We start from the raw sequence: 16,075 nt of genomic DNA on the forward strand, positions 1-16,075 counted from the left end.
GCTTGCGTTGATACATTAATATTTATTAACTGATTTGAGAGTGCAGAGAATCAAACAATAATATATACATCCGTATACGTTTACAGCTTTTCCAGATTATAACATAAACATTAATAACTTCATTTTCAATTTTAAAAATATCGATTAATTTGATATCTGTTGGACTTAGAACAGCTAAGATTAATGCACAGATTAATGGGGTTCTGGACATAGTATATAAGATTCTTCTGTAAATTTTGTATTAAAAATATGCATTTACTAATAAAGCAATAACCATATAGTGCAGATAATACACACATTATTTTATGTACCAAAACTTAAAATAAATGTTGTAAGGATTATTAGCAATTATAAAATAGTTAGTAGGATTTTAATTATTTATTTTTTAGTGAATTTTTAGTCCATAGTGGTCCAATAGATATCAATAGATAGTTCATAGTAGTAAATAGAATTCAGTAAATTAACGAAATTCATGCGAAATATGATTAACTTAATAAATTGATATAATTAACACGACAGACAAGTAAATACCTTAGGGGACTTATCAAGATTTCTAAAGAAAAGAGATGAACGATGATGATTATTAGATGTGATAATCAATGAACAACAGGGGAGCTAATACGCAGCTTGTTGATGATATTGTTCAAGAGCAAAAAACAATTGACGCTAAAAAATAGAACGAAAGCCCATATTTGTATGCTTCATCCTAACGACAATCCAAACGAAAATATAATTAAAGGGAAATGCTGAAGGGGAAAAAAATAAATGTAATTAAAATTCTGGACCTGCGGGAGGTGGGGGGGGGGTCTCGATGGCGGTTATCGACCCGGCGAAGGAGGCTCTCCCGGGGTCTAAATTAAATTTAAATAAAACGAAAACGGTCCGGATAATACAAAAATGCAATTAGTTTTTTTTTGCGGGGGCCAGCTTAATTCTATTTTAAAATTCATCCAATTACGCGACTAAGACACCTGCCTTTTCAATTTTTATTCTCATAGGAACTTATTTTTAGAGTATCGAGTTGGCCGGCGAAGAGGTCGGGGAGAAACAAAGGAATATGTTATTTTTAATACCTCCAATTTATGGGAAACATAATGTTGGTATATAAATTAAAATAAATTTTAAAAAATAATTATTTAAAGTCTATATTCTTAGTAATGATATAATAACATATTTTTAGATATTACTGAGTGCCCGGTAGTCGAAATTTGACCACAATCTATTAAGTTACTCATAAAACAGCAAAGAGAATATTTTAAAAGAGCATATTTTAATCAATGTAAAATCAGAAATATATTTAATATCTAACACTACTTGCAGTAACAAATGTCTACATATTACAATATATACAGATTACTATCTCAAAAACTTAAGCTTCAATAATCAACAAAGTGTTGCATATATAAATAATTGGGTGGGTGCGCCTACATCTGACATCCTCTGACGATGTATGTATGGTTGCATAGCCGATTAGCAGTTTCCTGTAAATTATAATAAACGCTACGGCGCATGCTCGTACTATTGCCATCCGGACAGAATGAAGATCCCGCCATCTTGATTCATTCTGTGTTGGGGCTTTGACCGATATGTTTGTCGAAATAAATAGAGTGACTCAGTTGAATCCAGTGTTTTAATTGCCCAAACACCTTGACCAAATCGATTCTACAAAATCGGTTCTAACATAAGTTTAAATTACATCACTTATAATATCAGAATAAGATTACTTTCCGAACTCTTACAACTTTGATATATATATATATATATATATATATATATATATATATATCAAAATTATATATAAAACTTTATTATATATATATTATATATATATTATTATATATATATATAAAACTTTGAACAGACTATAGTTGTTATATCTTTTATTTTGATCTATATTTTTTTAGTTATTTAAGATGTCTATTTATTTGTTGATTTATTAAATATATTTCTGATTTTACGCCGTAGGTTTAAAAATAACTTTAAAGTGAAACTATTGAGGACAAAATTGTAGTTTTTTTACTATTGTCTTTGCAATTATTCAGTATTTTATCATCATATGAACCATCCCTGGATTTCCATAGATATTGTATATGAACAACACCTAATTTTTATACATATATACGTTATACCTGACAAACCTGCAGAGCAAGTCGAATCTTACAGGCCTATTTCGCTACTACCTGCAATATCAAAGCTATTTGAGAAGCTGATATATAAACGTGTTAAACATTTGGTAACAATACCAGATTTCCAGTTTGGTTTTCGATATCACCATTCAACTATCGATCAAGTGCACAGAGTAACTGCGGCTATTGAAAGAGCATTTAAGTAAAATAAATAGTGTCCTGCAATATTCCTGGATGTCTCACAAGTTTTTGATCGGGTTTGGCATTTGGGATTAATCTGTAAGATGAGCAAATTGTTACCGCGTAACTATTGTCAATTGCTGGAGTCATATTTATTCAGAACAAAATTTAGAGTATCGCACGAAAAGGCGTTCTCGACATTTAAAAATATCTCGGCTGGAGTTCCACAAGGTAGCGTCTTAGGACCTCTCCTGTATCTGCTCTACACTGCTGACATTCCAACAACAAAAGAAACACTTCTTGGAACCTTTGCTGATGACACAGTTATTATGGCAAAAGATATATCTCTGCCTAGGGCAATAGAAAAAGTGCAAGTGGCAGTCAACAAAATCTACAAATGGACAAAAGATTTGAAAATTCAACTTAATAGCTCCAAATCTGTCCACGTTAATTTTGCATTAAGGCGAAATAATAAAAACTTAAATATATCACTCAATGGATGCCCGATTCCTCAAGCAGTATCAGCAAAATACCTTGGAATCCATCTTGACGGTAGATTAAATTGGAAGCATCACGTTAGACAAAAAGCAAAACACATTAGAACCAAAATTAATCCAAGCACATAGGAAAAGTAGTAATAAATTAATTGTAATAATAATAATTAAGATTGTACTAAGCGTATCTAATAAAGATGTTATAAAAAAATATATATACGTTATTAATAAAAAGAAATAATATAGTGAACTTGCTCCGCGCCCTCACAAAACCTAAACAATAACATATGTCTTACTATTGTCATTATCAACAATATAATTGCATAAAACGGTTCAGAAATATCTGGTTTATTTCCTGGAATGAAATGGAACACCATTCCCCAACGTACCCCGGCCATTATCTAATTGCAATAAGAAAATATTGAACAAATACCGTGGGTTTCATATGAACGGCGCGACGATACCACTGTTCCGCTTCGTGTTGTCTTCCTGCCTTTCGCATGGCCGTAGCGGCCGCCACCGCCAGCTCGTAGTCGTCCTGACGCAATTCCGCCGCCTTCTCGTACATCGTGGCCGCCTCTTTGTATCGCCGGTTCGATGCCAGGAACGCTCCTGCAACAGAAAAGGAAATAAACTTTTAACACAATCGACTCGGGTGGAAATTGAACTGGTTATGTGATTCGATACGTAAATATTTCGCGGTCTTATTGGTTTACTTGGGAAAGTAACGAGGAAAGGGAACAGATGTTTCGCGTGTGTTTGTTTTTCTTTCACAATGTTTCAATAAAAAAACAGAAATTTAATTTCTTTCTATTTTATTCGGATCGTACGATAAACTTGACGAGTTTGGTTACTTCCGAAGTTTTATTCAATAAAAAAGGTTGAAGAAGTTGTCGATTTTTCTTACTAGAAGGTGTTAAAGTATACTTGTTAAGTGAAGTCATACTATATCGCCATTTACAAGTAAAATTACGGGCGTAAGTTAGCGTCATTTGTTTGCCCACCACGAAATCAAGAGAGACGTTTGAATATGAGGTAAATTACCCTTGAAATTAGGAAATTGATAAAAGAAAGACGAAACGCCAGAAGAGTAAGGCACAGAACCAGAAATGCTGTAGACCAAACAAACAAGCAAGCAATATTTAATAAGGTTACTAATCAGAAAAATCGAAAGATTAAAAAATATAAACATAGTTACTTCGAAAAATATGGAAGTAAATTGAGCCTGTGGAAAGAAACTCGAAGATTCAAAAGACCAATTATTAGACTACCGCCTGAATTATTCGCAGAACACTTAGCAAATGTATTAGAACCGAATGTTATAGAATCTATAATGGACACAAATCCTGTTTATCAGCCCGATAAAGCTGTAGATCTGATTTCTATAACGGAAGTTGGCACATAAATTGACAACAACCTCAATCCTAAAAAGGTTTCGGGGATTGATGATATTTCACCTGGGCTATCAAATGAGCTGCCACGAAAAGCAATAATCTATAAAGATAATGAATAATATTTTGCAGAAATGACCAATGCATTAGAAACAAAAGAGTATATAATGACAACAAAATTATTTGAATGAATGAGGGAAAACAATAACAAAGGAAACAATAACACAATGTTAAAAAGTAAATATTCTCTATAATGAAAGCAAGATACTTTATTTGGATATACGGTTGTTAATTTGGTGGATTAGGGGATGGGAGATGCCAGTACATCAAATCGACTCTAGAACTCTCATAGGTGGTGTGGGGAAGAGTTCAATGTAAATATAATAGAACAACGCTAACCTACAAATTGTGGGGCTATATAGTTAATTGCAGTTTAAGCTCCTCGAAATATTATAAAGTTAAAATAAATTATGTTCGGCAACATTATTTTATTTATAGTAAAATGTTGTTACACTTCAACGTCAATATAAACTAAAAGTCAAAGTTGATGCGGCAATATTGCACAGTTTTGACGTCAGAACTGTTTTATTGAAAGAGTTCAATTGAAAAGTCCCGGGTCTGACACATAGATGGCGCTACTAGAATTAAATCCACATGTTTTTAGTTAGCCATAACCCTCAAAATTTGTGAATTATAGCATTTTGAGTGAAGCAACTCTTGTTATTATGGAAAAAATGGATAAAAAGGAATTTTGGGTGTTATATATATGTGGGTATAAAATATTGCTTTTTGAAGGGCAGAAATATAGTTGAAGCAAAAACTTGGCTTGATGCCGAGTTTCCGGACACTGCCCCAGGAAAATCAACCATCAAGGATTGGTGAAATTTTAGATGTGGTGAAATGAGCACCGAAGACGGTAAACGTAGTGGACACCCAAAGGTTCTTACCGACGAAAACATTTAAAAAATCCACACAATGATTTTGAATGACCGTAAATTGAAACTGAATGAAATAGCAGAAACACCAAAGATATCAACTGAACGTGTACATAATATCATTCACGAATATTTGGGTATGAGAAACTCAGTTTTATGTATGAGGGTTTGGCTTTTAGATATAAGGGTATGAATTTATGGGTATGAGCTCAGTTTTGACCAAAAACAACGACGAGTTGATGATTCGGCGCAGTGTTAGTAGATGATTAAGCGTAATAAACCCGAGTTTTTGCGTCGATATGTGACAATGGATGAAACATGAAACATCATTTCACTCCGAAGTCCAATCAACAGTCATCCGAGTGGACTGCACACGATTAACCCGCTCCAAAGCGTGGGAAAACGCAACAGTCGACTACCATAAAAAAGGAAGCACCATCAGCAGCGACTATTTCATACCGTTATTACTTTATTAATAGTTCTGATAATATAGTAATAAATAATAATTAATAATTTACCGTGTCTCATAATAGAAAACTAATTTGTAACATAAAAATATATAATACAAAACTGAGAAAAAAACTAGTACGCCCTTTTGAAGTTAAAAACCACGTTCAAATAATAACTAATTCAGTTGATCAAATTCGAAGTTACATAAAGTACTAAAAACCCAACATTGCTTAAATAATTTCCAAAAACAAGTAATCTCTTTTCTGTATATTCAGCATAAACGAGTCAAACTTCACATGCCATTATTTTCTAAATAAAAAATTCTATCATACTGTCGGTTTTTTCCTGTGTGTGTTTTTTTTTGTAAATACCATTTTACGCTCAGTTAATTTCGTTACTTTGGCGATATATCCCACCTATGCAGTTATAAGCCGTACTTTCAGTCGTTTTATGTACCCTAACTCGATTTGCCCGCTAAAAATGCCGTGAAACCGAATTAAAAACAGCCCGAAATATATCACGCATCCCCCTCACCGGCCACCTTATCGTATACATATTTGATTTTTCACCGGTGCAAATGAAATTTTACGAATGTGCAGTTTCAACTGTCGTTTTGAATTAAATAAAGAAAAATTTTTATCACTAATTCGTACCATATCTATAGTCTATAACAGGTCAATTGAAAAGTCCCCGGCCTACCATAGTAAAACACAGTTTTTTGGCACGATTTGTCCTTTGCTTCAAAATAGGCCTCAATTTCGGCGATCACCTCTTCATTCGCCGAAAATTTCTTCCCAGCGAGCATTCTTTTGAGATCTGAGAACAGGAAATGGTCGCTGGCGGCCAGATCTTGAGAATCAAGCCATTTTTTTGCTTCAATTGTATTTTTTCCCTTCAAGAAGCAATTTTTTACCAACACGCGAAATTTCTTTCTATCCATATTTTCACAATAACAAAAGTTGCTTCACTCAAATTGCTATAATTCACAAACTAATAATCAGACAGCTGTCAAATTTATATACGCATTTTTTGAGGGTTAGGGCTAACTAAAAAACATACGGATTTAATTCTAATAGCGCCCTCTATGTGCCAGGCCGAGAACTTTTCAATTGGCCTGTTAGCTGAACACAACATTTTATATAACCAAATAATAATTTAATAAACCCAAGTGGCTATGTTGGTATTAGGTTTTTTTACTTAATTATTAATGCAAGATGCAATAAATAGTTGCAATATAATTTGAGTGCATGTTGTATCAAAGCGCCGACATGATACAAGATCTAATTCCATCAGTTATAATCCTCCCCAAAAAATGTTCTCGGATTTTTTTAAAAACGCAATCTACAAGATTTAAAATTCCTGCTGGCCCGACCATAAAACACCATTGCGTATGTACATAAAAAAGGGCCAACAACAACACGAATAACAGCAAAAAAGAAGTTTACGACGGTTGGTCATAAACCAAAAATTTACCTGTATAAAATTATATAGTATAAAGCCCGGCCGTAGAAAATATGTTTTCATTAAGTTAATAGAAGATATATTCGCCCGGCGGTCCGTGGGTGTCATGAAGAGTAATGCGAGACGACGCAGAAAGTGAGACGCGAGAGAAATACGACGTGAAGAAAGGGACACTGTCGTAAAGTTCGTTTTCCCGTTATTGCCGAATTCAATCGCCACCGAATAGAGATAGAGAGGTTTCATGAAAAATATGACTTTCTTATATTGGTTTGTTTGTTAGTCTTGTTAAATTAAGGAATCATATTTTGTTCGGACCGAATTATATTTTAATTATCTATGAAGTTTAAGAAAAATGTAAGGTCTATTTTTATATAACAGGTCAATTGAAAAGCACCCAGCCACCCAGCCTACCGCAGTATAACACTTTTTTTTGGCAAAATTAGTTTCAGCAATCACCCCTTCATTCGACGAAAATTTCTTCCCAGTGAGCATTCTTTTTAGATCTGAGAACAGGAAATAGTCGCTGGGGGCTAGATCTGGAGAATATGCTGGATGAGGAAACAACTCGAAGCCCGATTCATACGCATCCCAAAATAGAGACGCCATAACGTTGCCAGCCGACTGTTGTGTTTTCCTTCGCTTTGGAGCGGGTTCATCGTGTGCAGTCCACTCGGATGACTGTCGATTGGACTTCGGAGTGAAATGATGGAGCCATGTTTCATCTATTGTCACATATCGAAGCAAAAATTCGGGTTTATTACGCTTGATCATCTTCAAACACTGCTCCGAATCATCAACTCGTCGTTGTTTTTGGTCAGAAGTGAGCTCGAACGGCACCCACTTTACACAGAGCTTTCTCATACCCAAATGTTCGCGAATATGATGTACACATTCAGTTGATATCCTTACGGTGTCTGCTGTTTTATTCACTTTCAATTTACGGTCATTCAAAATCATTTTGTGGATTTTTTAAATGTTTTCGTCGGTAACAACCTCATTTGGGCGTCCACTGCGTTCACCGTCTTCGGTGTTCATTTCACCACATCTGAACTTAGCATACGAATCTTTGATGGTAGATTTTCCTGGGGCAGTATCCGGAAATTCGGCATCAAGACAAGTTTTTGCTTCAACTGCATTTTTTCTCTTCAAAAAGCAATATTTTATCAACACACACAAATTCCTTTTTATCCATTTTTTTCACAATAACAAGTTGCTTCACTCAAAATATTATAATTCAGAAACTAATGATCGTACAGCTGCCGATTTTATGCACGTAACTTTTGAGGGTTAGGGCTAACTAAAAAACATATGGATTTAATTCTATTAGCGGCATCTATGTGACAGGCCAGGAACTTTTCAATTGACCTATTACTTTAGGGTCTAGTATATTAAATATTGCTCTTTATTTTTCTCTACCTACAGTGTCTATAATATTTGATTTTAAAACTTACGGTGGATTGAGTGAAAACAATAACTAATCTATAATACTTAGATTTTGTAATGCATTGATGAATCTATAATAACAATAATTAAATTGTTATGTTATTCTTAGTGTTGTAATATAATTGAGTTTTAAAATATGAGAGAGCTAAGATAAATTATTAAAAGTTAAAATATCCAAAGAACATCGATTTTGTTATGTTGTTCAGCCAAATCAGCCAAATATGATATATCTAACGTAATTGCTTATTGCTTATTAATTTCAAGGAGTTAAATCGAATACATATTAGCCTAAAATTTTCCACACCAATTACAAAAGAAAGTATACGCGCTTGCGTAGAGCTTATTAGAGGAATGTTTGTGCTAAACTAAAATTACATTCTGTTTAATGGGCCCTCTACTTTAACCATTATTAGGCCATTGAGCACACGATTGTAAGACCCTAGTTGTTGATTGTTGATGGGCCAGAAATGCACATGCGCATTAATTCTAAATTCGTTTCACAGATTTCACAGTTATATACGACTGTTATGGTTATGAAGTAATTTTTAAGTTAATTTTGATGTATATATAATTTTGTTGAGGTAATATAATTATTTATTATTTAATAGTGAAAGTTATTATCATTAATATTGACAGTCAGTGCGAAAATAAGTATATACGATATCCGTTCTTAGCAAAAGGGTAACTAAAAATAATAAAAATTGTAGATTACCATCGACCACAGGGATATTTATGTTAAATAATATGAAAACAGATATTATTTGAAGATTATGATAAAGGTAAGAATCAGAAATGGTCATATTTGTATACGTTATAGGTATAAATTTCTGATTTTGGAGATATTGCAAAAGGTGAACAAAAAATAATATGTCATGCATTTTTAAGATAGTGTAAACATGACATGTAGTTACATATCCAAGTCGTACAAATCCATAATTCTTTTCCATATTTTCAAATTAATCAATTTTTTATATAAAAATTAAGCAAAACTCCATATTTCTGTTGACTTCAGCGTTTTATTTAAGCAACAAGCCCACATTTTTGTTCTCAAAGATTCATACAGCAATAGTACTAGTAGTAAGCACATTCTTGCACAAATAATTTTAAAATTAAACTTTTTCTAAAGTACACATCCATCAGCTGCCTAATTTCTATTCGTCTGTAAAATATCTAAAGCGCAATCCACATAGGCTTTGCAAAAATCGTTTGGTATATTTTTTTGCCGAGCAATTATACATCTGAGACTAGAAAAAGCGGCATATATATCGTTGATCAAAAATAATGCGAAATAAAACTGAAGTTATTTTGTCCCGAACCCATCATATTATATACACTTTTATACAATTATTTTTACTTTATTTAAAGTTAGCTGCTGGGCACACTGGAAGTTTTATCCGAAATGTTTTTTTCTTAGCTTTAAACCAACAGATAAATATTATGTATATTCACTGTAATTTTCACTACAACTATGAAACGCATCTTTAGCGGAGCTGAAATCACAGCCCAACTAAGTAGCTGCATGTTTCCGTGGTCCTTTATAGTTGTAAAGTGCAAACATTCCTGCAATTCTTATGCGGCAATACAAAGTTCCTTTCCTATCTAGGTCGGCGATGTAAATTCTGCTAAAGGGTGGGATTTAGCAGCGCGGGGATAAAGATAGGAACACACACGCTAATGGAGACATTGTGGTCAACTTGGCATACTGTTTCAGTTTTCAAATAATTACGTTTTAGTCAAAGCAAATATTACGTTTAAACTCTCATTTACTAACTGTCCTATAGTAAGATCTATTTTGTTTTATAAATATATGATTTTGTGTTATTTGTAGGGGGCAGACAGAATAATATGAGCATCGTCACAGAAAGAATGCGACGCATATGTATTACTCAGTTTGATTGCCGATACCTCTAGATTATATTGCTGTGTATTATACATTTTGTACTGCAAAGGTTAAAAATAAGGCCAAAAATAAATCGGTGAAATGTGTGACTTCCCAGTCACGACAGTAATCAGGCTGGGTAAGACCGGATGTCTTCTGGAATGATTTCTAAGTTAATCACCCGCCAGTCGGTAGGTTTAATACCGAAGACCGTGGTTCGGAGTCCACGTTAAACCATAGATTCAGTCCAGATAAACCCTCGTTGGAAAAGTAGACTAAAATATAAATATCAGAATAATAGTGTTAAATGAAAAATAATAGTGTTAATAGATAAACATTATTGCATCAGAGACAAAAGTACGACTGATGGGTCCACCTAGATATATACCTAGATTTAAGTTACTGTGTAGACCAATAGTAGTTTAGCCAGCAACGACTAGTAACAAAGTTATAAATAAATTTTAAAGATATGTATGTGTCACCGAGCGTGACTTGATTAGCACAACCAATGGACCAGGACATAATATGACTTACCAACAATTATACTACGAAAGTTTCTATTTTCATCTGGACTATCAAAGAGCTGAAGTTTTGAAACAACTGACACTATGAAAATGAAATGTTAAGTAACAATTGGAATTAAGAAACAATTGGAATCAAATGCCGATATACTTCTGAGGGCATCTTTAGATGTCACAATTTATTGAAAATAATGAAAAAATTATGAATGAAAAAAATAAAAGTATATAACGAAGCTAAGCTTACAGATCAAAATAAGGAGGAAATGATAATAAAGATAATAAAATACGGACACTGATCCAATGTAGTGAGTAACGCGTAAGTTACTCAAGCCTTTAACTAAGTTTCAGATTGGCTTATGCATTAGAAAACAATGCTAAAGACCAATTAAGGCCGACTAGAATAATGTACATGTGTTGAAGGTGTCTATTAATAAAGGTTAATATAAATATTACGATAACGTGAACTACACTTGTTTGAATAAGTTCACATTGGATTACTACCACTAATCGGAGCATTTGAAGTTGAGAATTATAGTTTAATCATAAACTATTAGGCTATCGCATCTTTATAGTAAATTATTGCGTAGGTCGCAAATCGAATTGCGATTATCTCATATATACGAGAGACGTAAATACCTATAGGCAACGAATACGATGAAGCCAACTGTTCAGATATTTTAGTGGAAATTGGCACAGTGTAACTGATTAGGAATCGGATAATTAGATATATACAGGAAATCTCGATAACAGTAATTATCGCTGGTGACGCTAAGTGTCGAGTAACGGGTCAATGAAATATTGTTATATTAGTTTTTATTATAGCTATACTCCGTTATATATAGCAAGACTAATGCGACATTAGAAAATTGAGGTAATCTGTTGACGTGATGTGGAAGAAAATATTAACCGAGAGGTTTAACTGAACACAACTGAACAACTGATGATACTGCACTACTAGCTGTCTACAAGCAACAATATTAATACAATTGTAAATAGAGTACCAACAGTTATCACTAGCATTGCTGAGTAGATTAGAGTGGATTTGACATACAAAGGTAATGATAGCTTGGACGACAATTAAAACAAACAGTCTACAATAAAGTATTATTATACAAGCAAATATTAAAGCTAGTATAGACCTCTGGTATCTATAAAGATTTAAAAGTACCTGTAGTGTTCGACAAAAGTGGCCTTACCAGAAGTTTGAAAAGACGAAAACCTTTTGAAGTAATATAGTTATATACTGAAACTGTTTTACAACTATGTTGAGTGTACCTATGTAAAACAATATGAAGGAAAATTACTAGATAATCGTATAAACTACAACTAAATAAAAATTCTAGGACGAGATCAAAAACAATAAAAATAATTTTTTGATCGATCAATCGACTCGGTGTCCACTAAAATTCCATTGAATCGACCGAAGCATTAAATTTTTACTGGCCTGTAGTGTCATCAATTGTATTATTGTAGCTATATTAAAAAAAACCGGGATCTCAACCAGGAATAGCACTTTCAATGGACATAAAAATAAAAACGAAACGTACGATAGAAATCCATGAAATTCAAACCGAATAGCGTAACATATAACTGCGTAAAAATGTTGTATAAATTCGTTTTCAATTTTAAACTAACGGCAAAGATAAATCAGACTGTTCCTATTATTAATCGCACTATATAGGGCGTGAGTTAAAAATAAAAAGAATTGTTTTAATCTGAAAATAGCCTATATCCTTCCATTTTTGATCATATTTTCACTTTAAAAGGATATTTATTCAAAACAAAAATTATGTAATATGTGTTAACCAAGATATTCTTCTTCATCATCTTGAAATCATGCTCTAACCGCGACCAAGTGATAATCAGAAGACGCTGTTAGGTGGGTAAGTGTACCACCAGTACCGCAGTGGCGTGAGACAGAACATTTTATTCAAGCTACAATAATGTAATTCACATGGAGTTGATGATCAACATCAGGCATCTGCAGCATCTAGAGTTTTATGAAATTTTATGTAGTAATATACTGGTAATATACTTACAGATAGTTCATCACATCACAACAGTCACAGTTTTCAGCGTCAGTCACAATACGTCATAGATGTCAATGTCCGAAAATAACTACATTGATTCATTCTTGCAACTTCACACATTCTTCAAACAAGTCTTGCAATTTATTGTCTTTGGACCCTTTTCAGCTCTCCAGGCTCTATGTCATTCAGATAAAAATCGCCGAAATTTTAAGTTTCAAACCAAAACTTAAAATTGATATATAATCGAACACTATCACCATAAGCATCTGAAAGTAGTTTGTAAAGAGATTCGGCAATTTTTTTTCTTTTCAAACGATAAACAATGAAATTTGAAAAAAATTATTTTGAACGTTCCATGATGATGAACGTCTATATACACTGAATAAATCAATAATACTAAATGAAACACTTTACTTTATATCAGAAATATTATTTACATTGTCACTTGGCATTATCACCATGTATAAACGTATTTTTAACGTTATGATAACGTATTATTCTTGTTATGATAACATAAATCGCATAATATTACGCGGGATGTAAAAGGCGGCATTATTTTTGCGAAGTATTATTAATACTACAAGGATTTCGTAATATATACGAGGAAGCAGCAGACAAGCAAAAACACAATATTAAACCGGCTTTCGAAGTAATCTCTCGTGTCGCATATAACATTTCTATTAAAATATTTTTGAAACGAAGCAAAAGACACCGAAAAGGATATGCATTTAAATCCCCTATTCTCGAGCTTATTAAGCCAGGAAGGGCTGGGGGACGCGAACTGGGGTAGGGGGGTACTAGCATACAGCTTAAGGAAAAAAGAGATGAAAACCAGAAAATAGACAAATTTATGAACCAATATTTTTTGTCAAGGGTTGGGCTGGTGTTTTTACCGTGTATTGATGGAGACTTTGATCTGATCCGAACTGAAAGGGTTCACCAATTTTATATAAAAAATGAGGGTATAAAACGAATATTCGGAAATGCCTTTGTGAAATGTTATCATCAGCTACAATCTCTTGCATATTTAATTAGAGTGACTATAAACAAATTATAATTTGCTCAGTTTTAATGAATTTTAAGAGGTTTGAAATAATATACTGTCGGGACCTTGAGGCATGTCGAATTTTACATCGTGGAATAACGGTCTACAAAATACCCAGAAATATAATCCCAGATGTTGAACACGGGCGGGATGAAAGCAGCGCCAACTAGAACCCGATAACGAGTAGCTGGCGGCAACCCCGAGACGCTTATCTGGGGTGTTATTGAAGGGTATTTCGATTCATTCAGTGCTCAACCATCGTTTGGTTTAGACGTGCCACCATCGACTGCCCAAGCCTCGTCTCCAGGTAACACCGCTGCTATCCGTTTTATTATTTGTATTTTTCACATTTTTTTATAGTCACATAATGTAAACACCACTGTTCCATTTCGTTTTACCTCCATTCACTGAGCCACATCAACCCTAAAATACATATTAAAAAGTGCAACGAAATGTTTGTGTCCATTTTAAAGACTATTGAATGCATGAGAGATGGTTAATGTTCATATAAAGATGAAATGAAAGAGTAGAAAACTAAGAGATATATATAATATGTGTTGCGCGTTTGCGGGCTGTTTTATCAGTCGAGTTCCCCACACCTGTTCGCTTGTTTTAGCTGAAGAAGATCCTGCGTAGCCAGGATATGTAGATTCACTATTTCGGTTATTTGTATATTGAGTTTTTTCGGAAAAATGTTGATATAGATCTGAAATCTAACACAAAAGTATAAGTGAAGCAATTTTACAAGGGATGGACAAAATAATATGAAAATCACCTAACAAGTACATAGATTTTTATTTATTAAGAAGGTGTCGAGCTACTATTTGCTTTTAAAACAACTACAATACTTTAAGGATTAGATTACTAAAGCGTCTGAATAGTTTCCAAAGCAACATTGTCCCATTCTTGTACCAAAATATCCGCAAGCAATTGTTCAGTGATTTTGGAGATGGAAATATATGTCTCGTTCTCTGCTCTAAAACTTCCAATAACAATTATGTCGAAGTTTGACGATTGTTGTGGCCAGGGAAGATATTTGATGGTGTTCTGATGTTCCTCAACCCGAGACTGAAGATCCCGCACGCTTATTTGGTTTATTTATTTTGCCATATATTGGGTAAGTAGTTGTTATATCATTTATTTTCATCTATGTTTTATTTTTTAAGATATTGGGTTATTTTATTTTGTTTTATTAAATACTAGCGACCCGCCCCGGCTTCGCACGGGTGCAATGCTGATACTAAATTAAATACACTACAGAAAAAATATGAACGTTGTATATAAAAACATAGCGGCCCGCTCCGACTTTGCACGGGCATAAAATATATATGCCTATGTCACTCAATGAAAACATGATTAAAATCGATCCAGTATTTTTGGTTCATTCATTACTGCCCTTGGCCTGCACGCATTAAATTTGGAGTAAAACAATTCCTCTTCCTCTATACTTACTATGAAGATTTCCTGCTATCTTTGGAATATCTAAATTCATACAATTTTTATTACATTACACATTTTTAAACGCAAATTTTAAATTTGTAATATCTCCGAAAATATTTGTTTAATTTACATGCTGTAAGGAACCATATTGATCTATATTAATTGCACACTGTATTTAAGGTACTTAATTCGATAAGGATTAATGCCGTATTGCTTAAAATAGTTTCGTAAATAAGCCATTTTCTCACGTAAAAGTAAACAATAAAAATGGTTAATGTGGGTTATCCCTAAAAGATAAACATATACCATCGCGGACTTTTTTGTAGACCTTTTTATGGTGTACAATACTGTAGTACATTAATTTGATCTAACTCGTAGGGTTAGGCAGCGTTTTTGCTAATTGCTAAATAAGCCTAAAAAAATAGGTTAATTTACGACATCACGTTAGAAACCTCTAAAATTAGCAATGTTGCCTTAGTATATTATGCATGTATTATACATATAAACCTTCCTCTTGAATCACTCTATCTATTGAAAAAAACCGCATCAAAATCCGTTGCGTAGTTTTAAAGATTTAAGCGCACATAGGGATATAGGGACAGAAAATGCGACTTTGTTTTATACTATGTAGTGATAATTTCTATTTTACACCATGGGTTAAAATATTTAATTGACCCTAC

General features: G+C 33.3%; 1 protein-coding gene across 2 annotated transcripts in view; it reads right to left on the reverse strand.

Moving 5' to 3' along the window:
* The window catches only part of LOC143205184 (protein O-mannosyl-transferase TMTC2), a 456,770-nt gene that overhangs the window by 6,824 nt on the left and 433,871 nt on the right, over positions 1–16,075 (reverse strand). For both annotated transcript variants that reach the window (XM_076418306.1, XM_076418305.1), the window contains exon 11: positions 3,234–3,412. In XM_076418306.1, the coding sequence (XP_076274421.1) occupies positions 3,234–3,412 (179 nt within the window). The remainder of the gene's footprint in view (positions 1–3,233; positions 3,413–16,075) is intronic.

Source organism: Rhynchophorus ferrugineus, unplaced genomic scaffold (genome assembly GCF_030347505.1).
Source record: "Rhynchophorus ferrugineus isolate W39M unplaced genomic scaffold, kcgeb_rfMv2 rfM11, whole genome shotgun sequence".
Lineage (NCBI taxonomy): Eukaryota > Metazoa > Arthropoda > Insecta > Coleoptera > Curculionidae > Rhynchophorus > Rhynchophorus ferrugineus.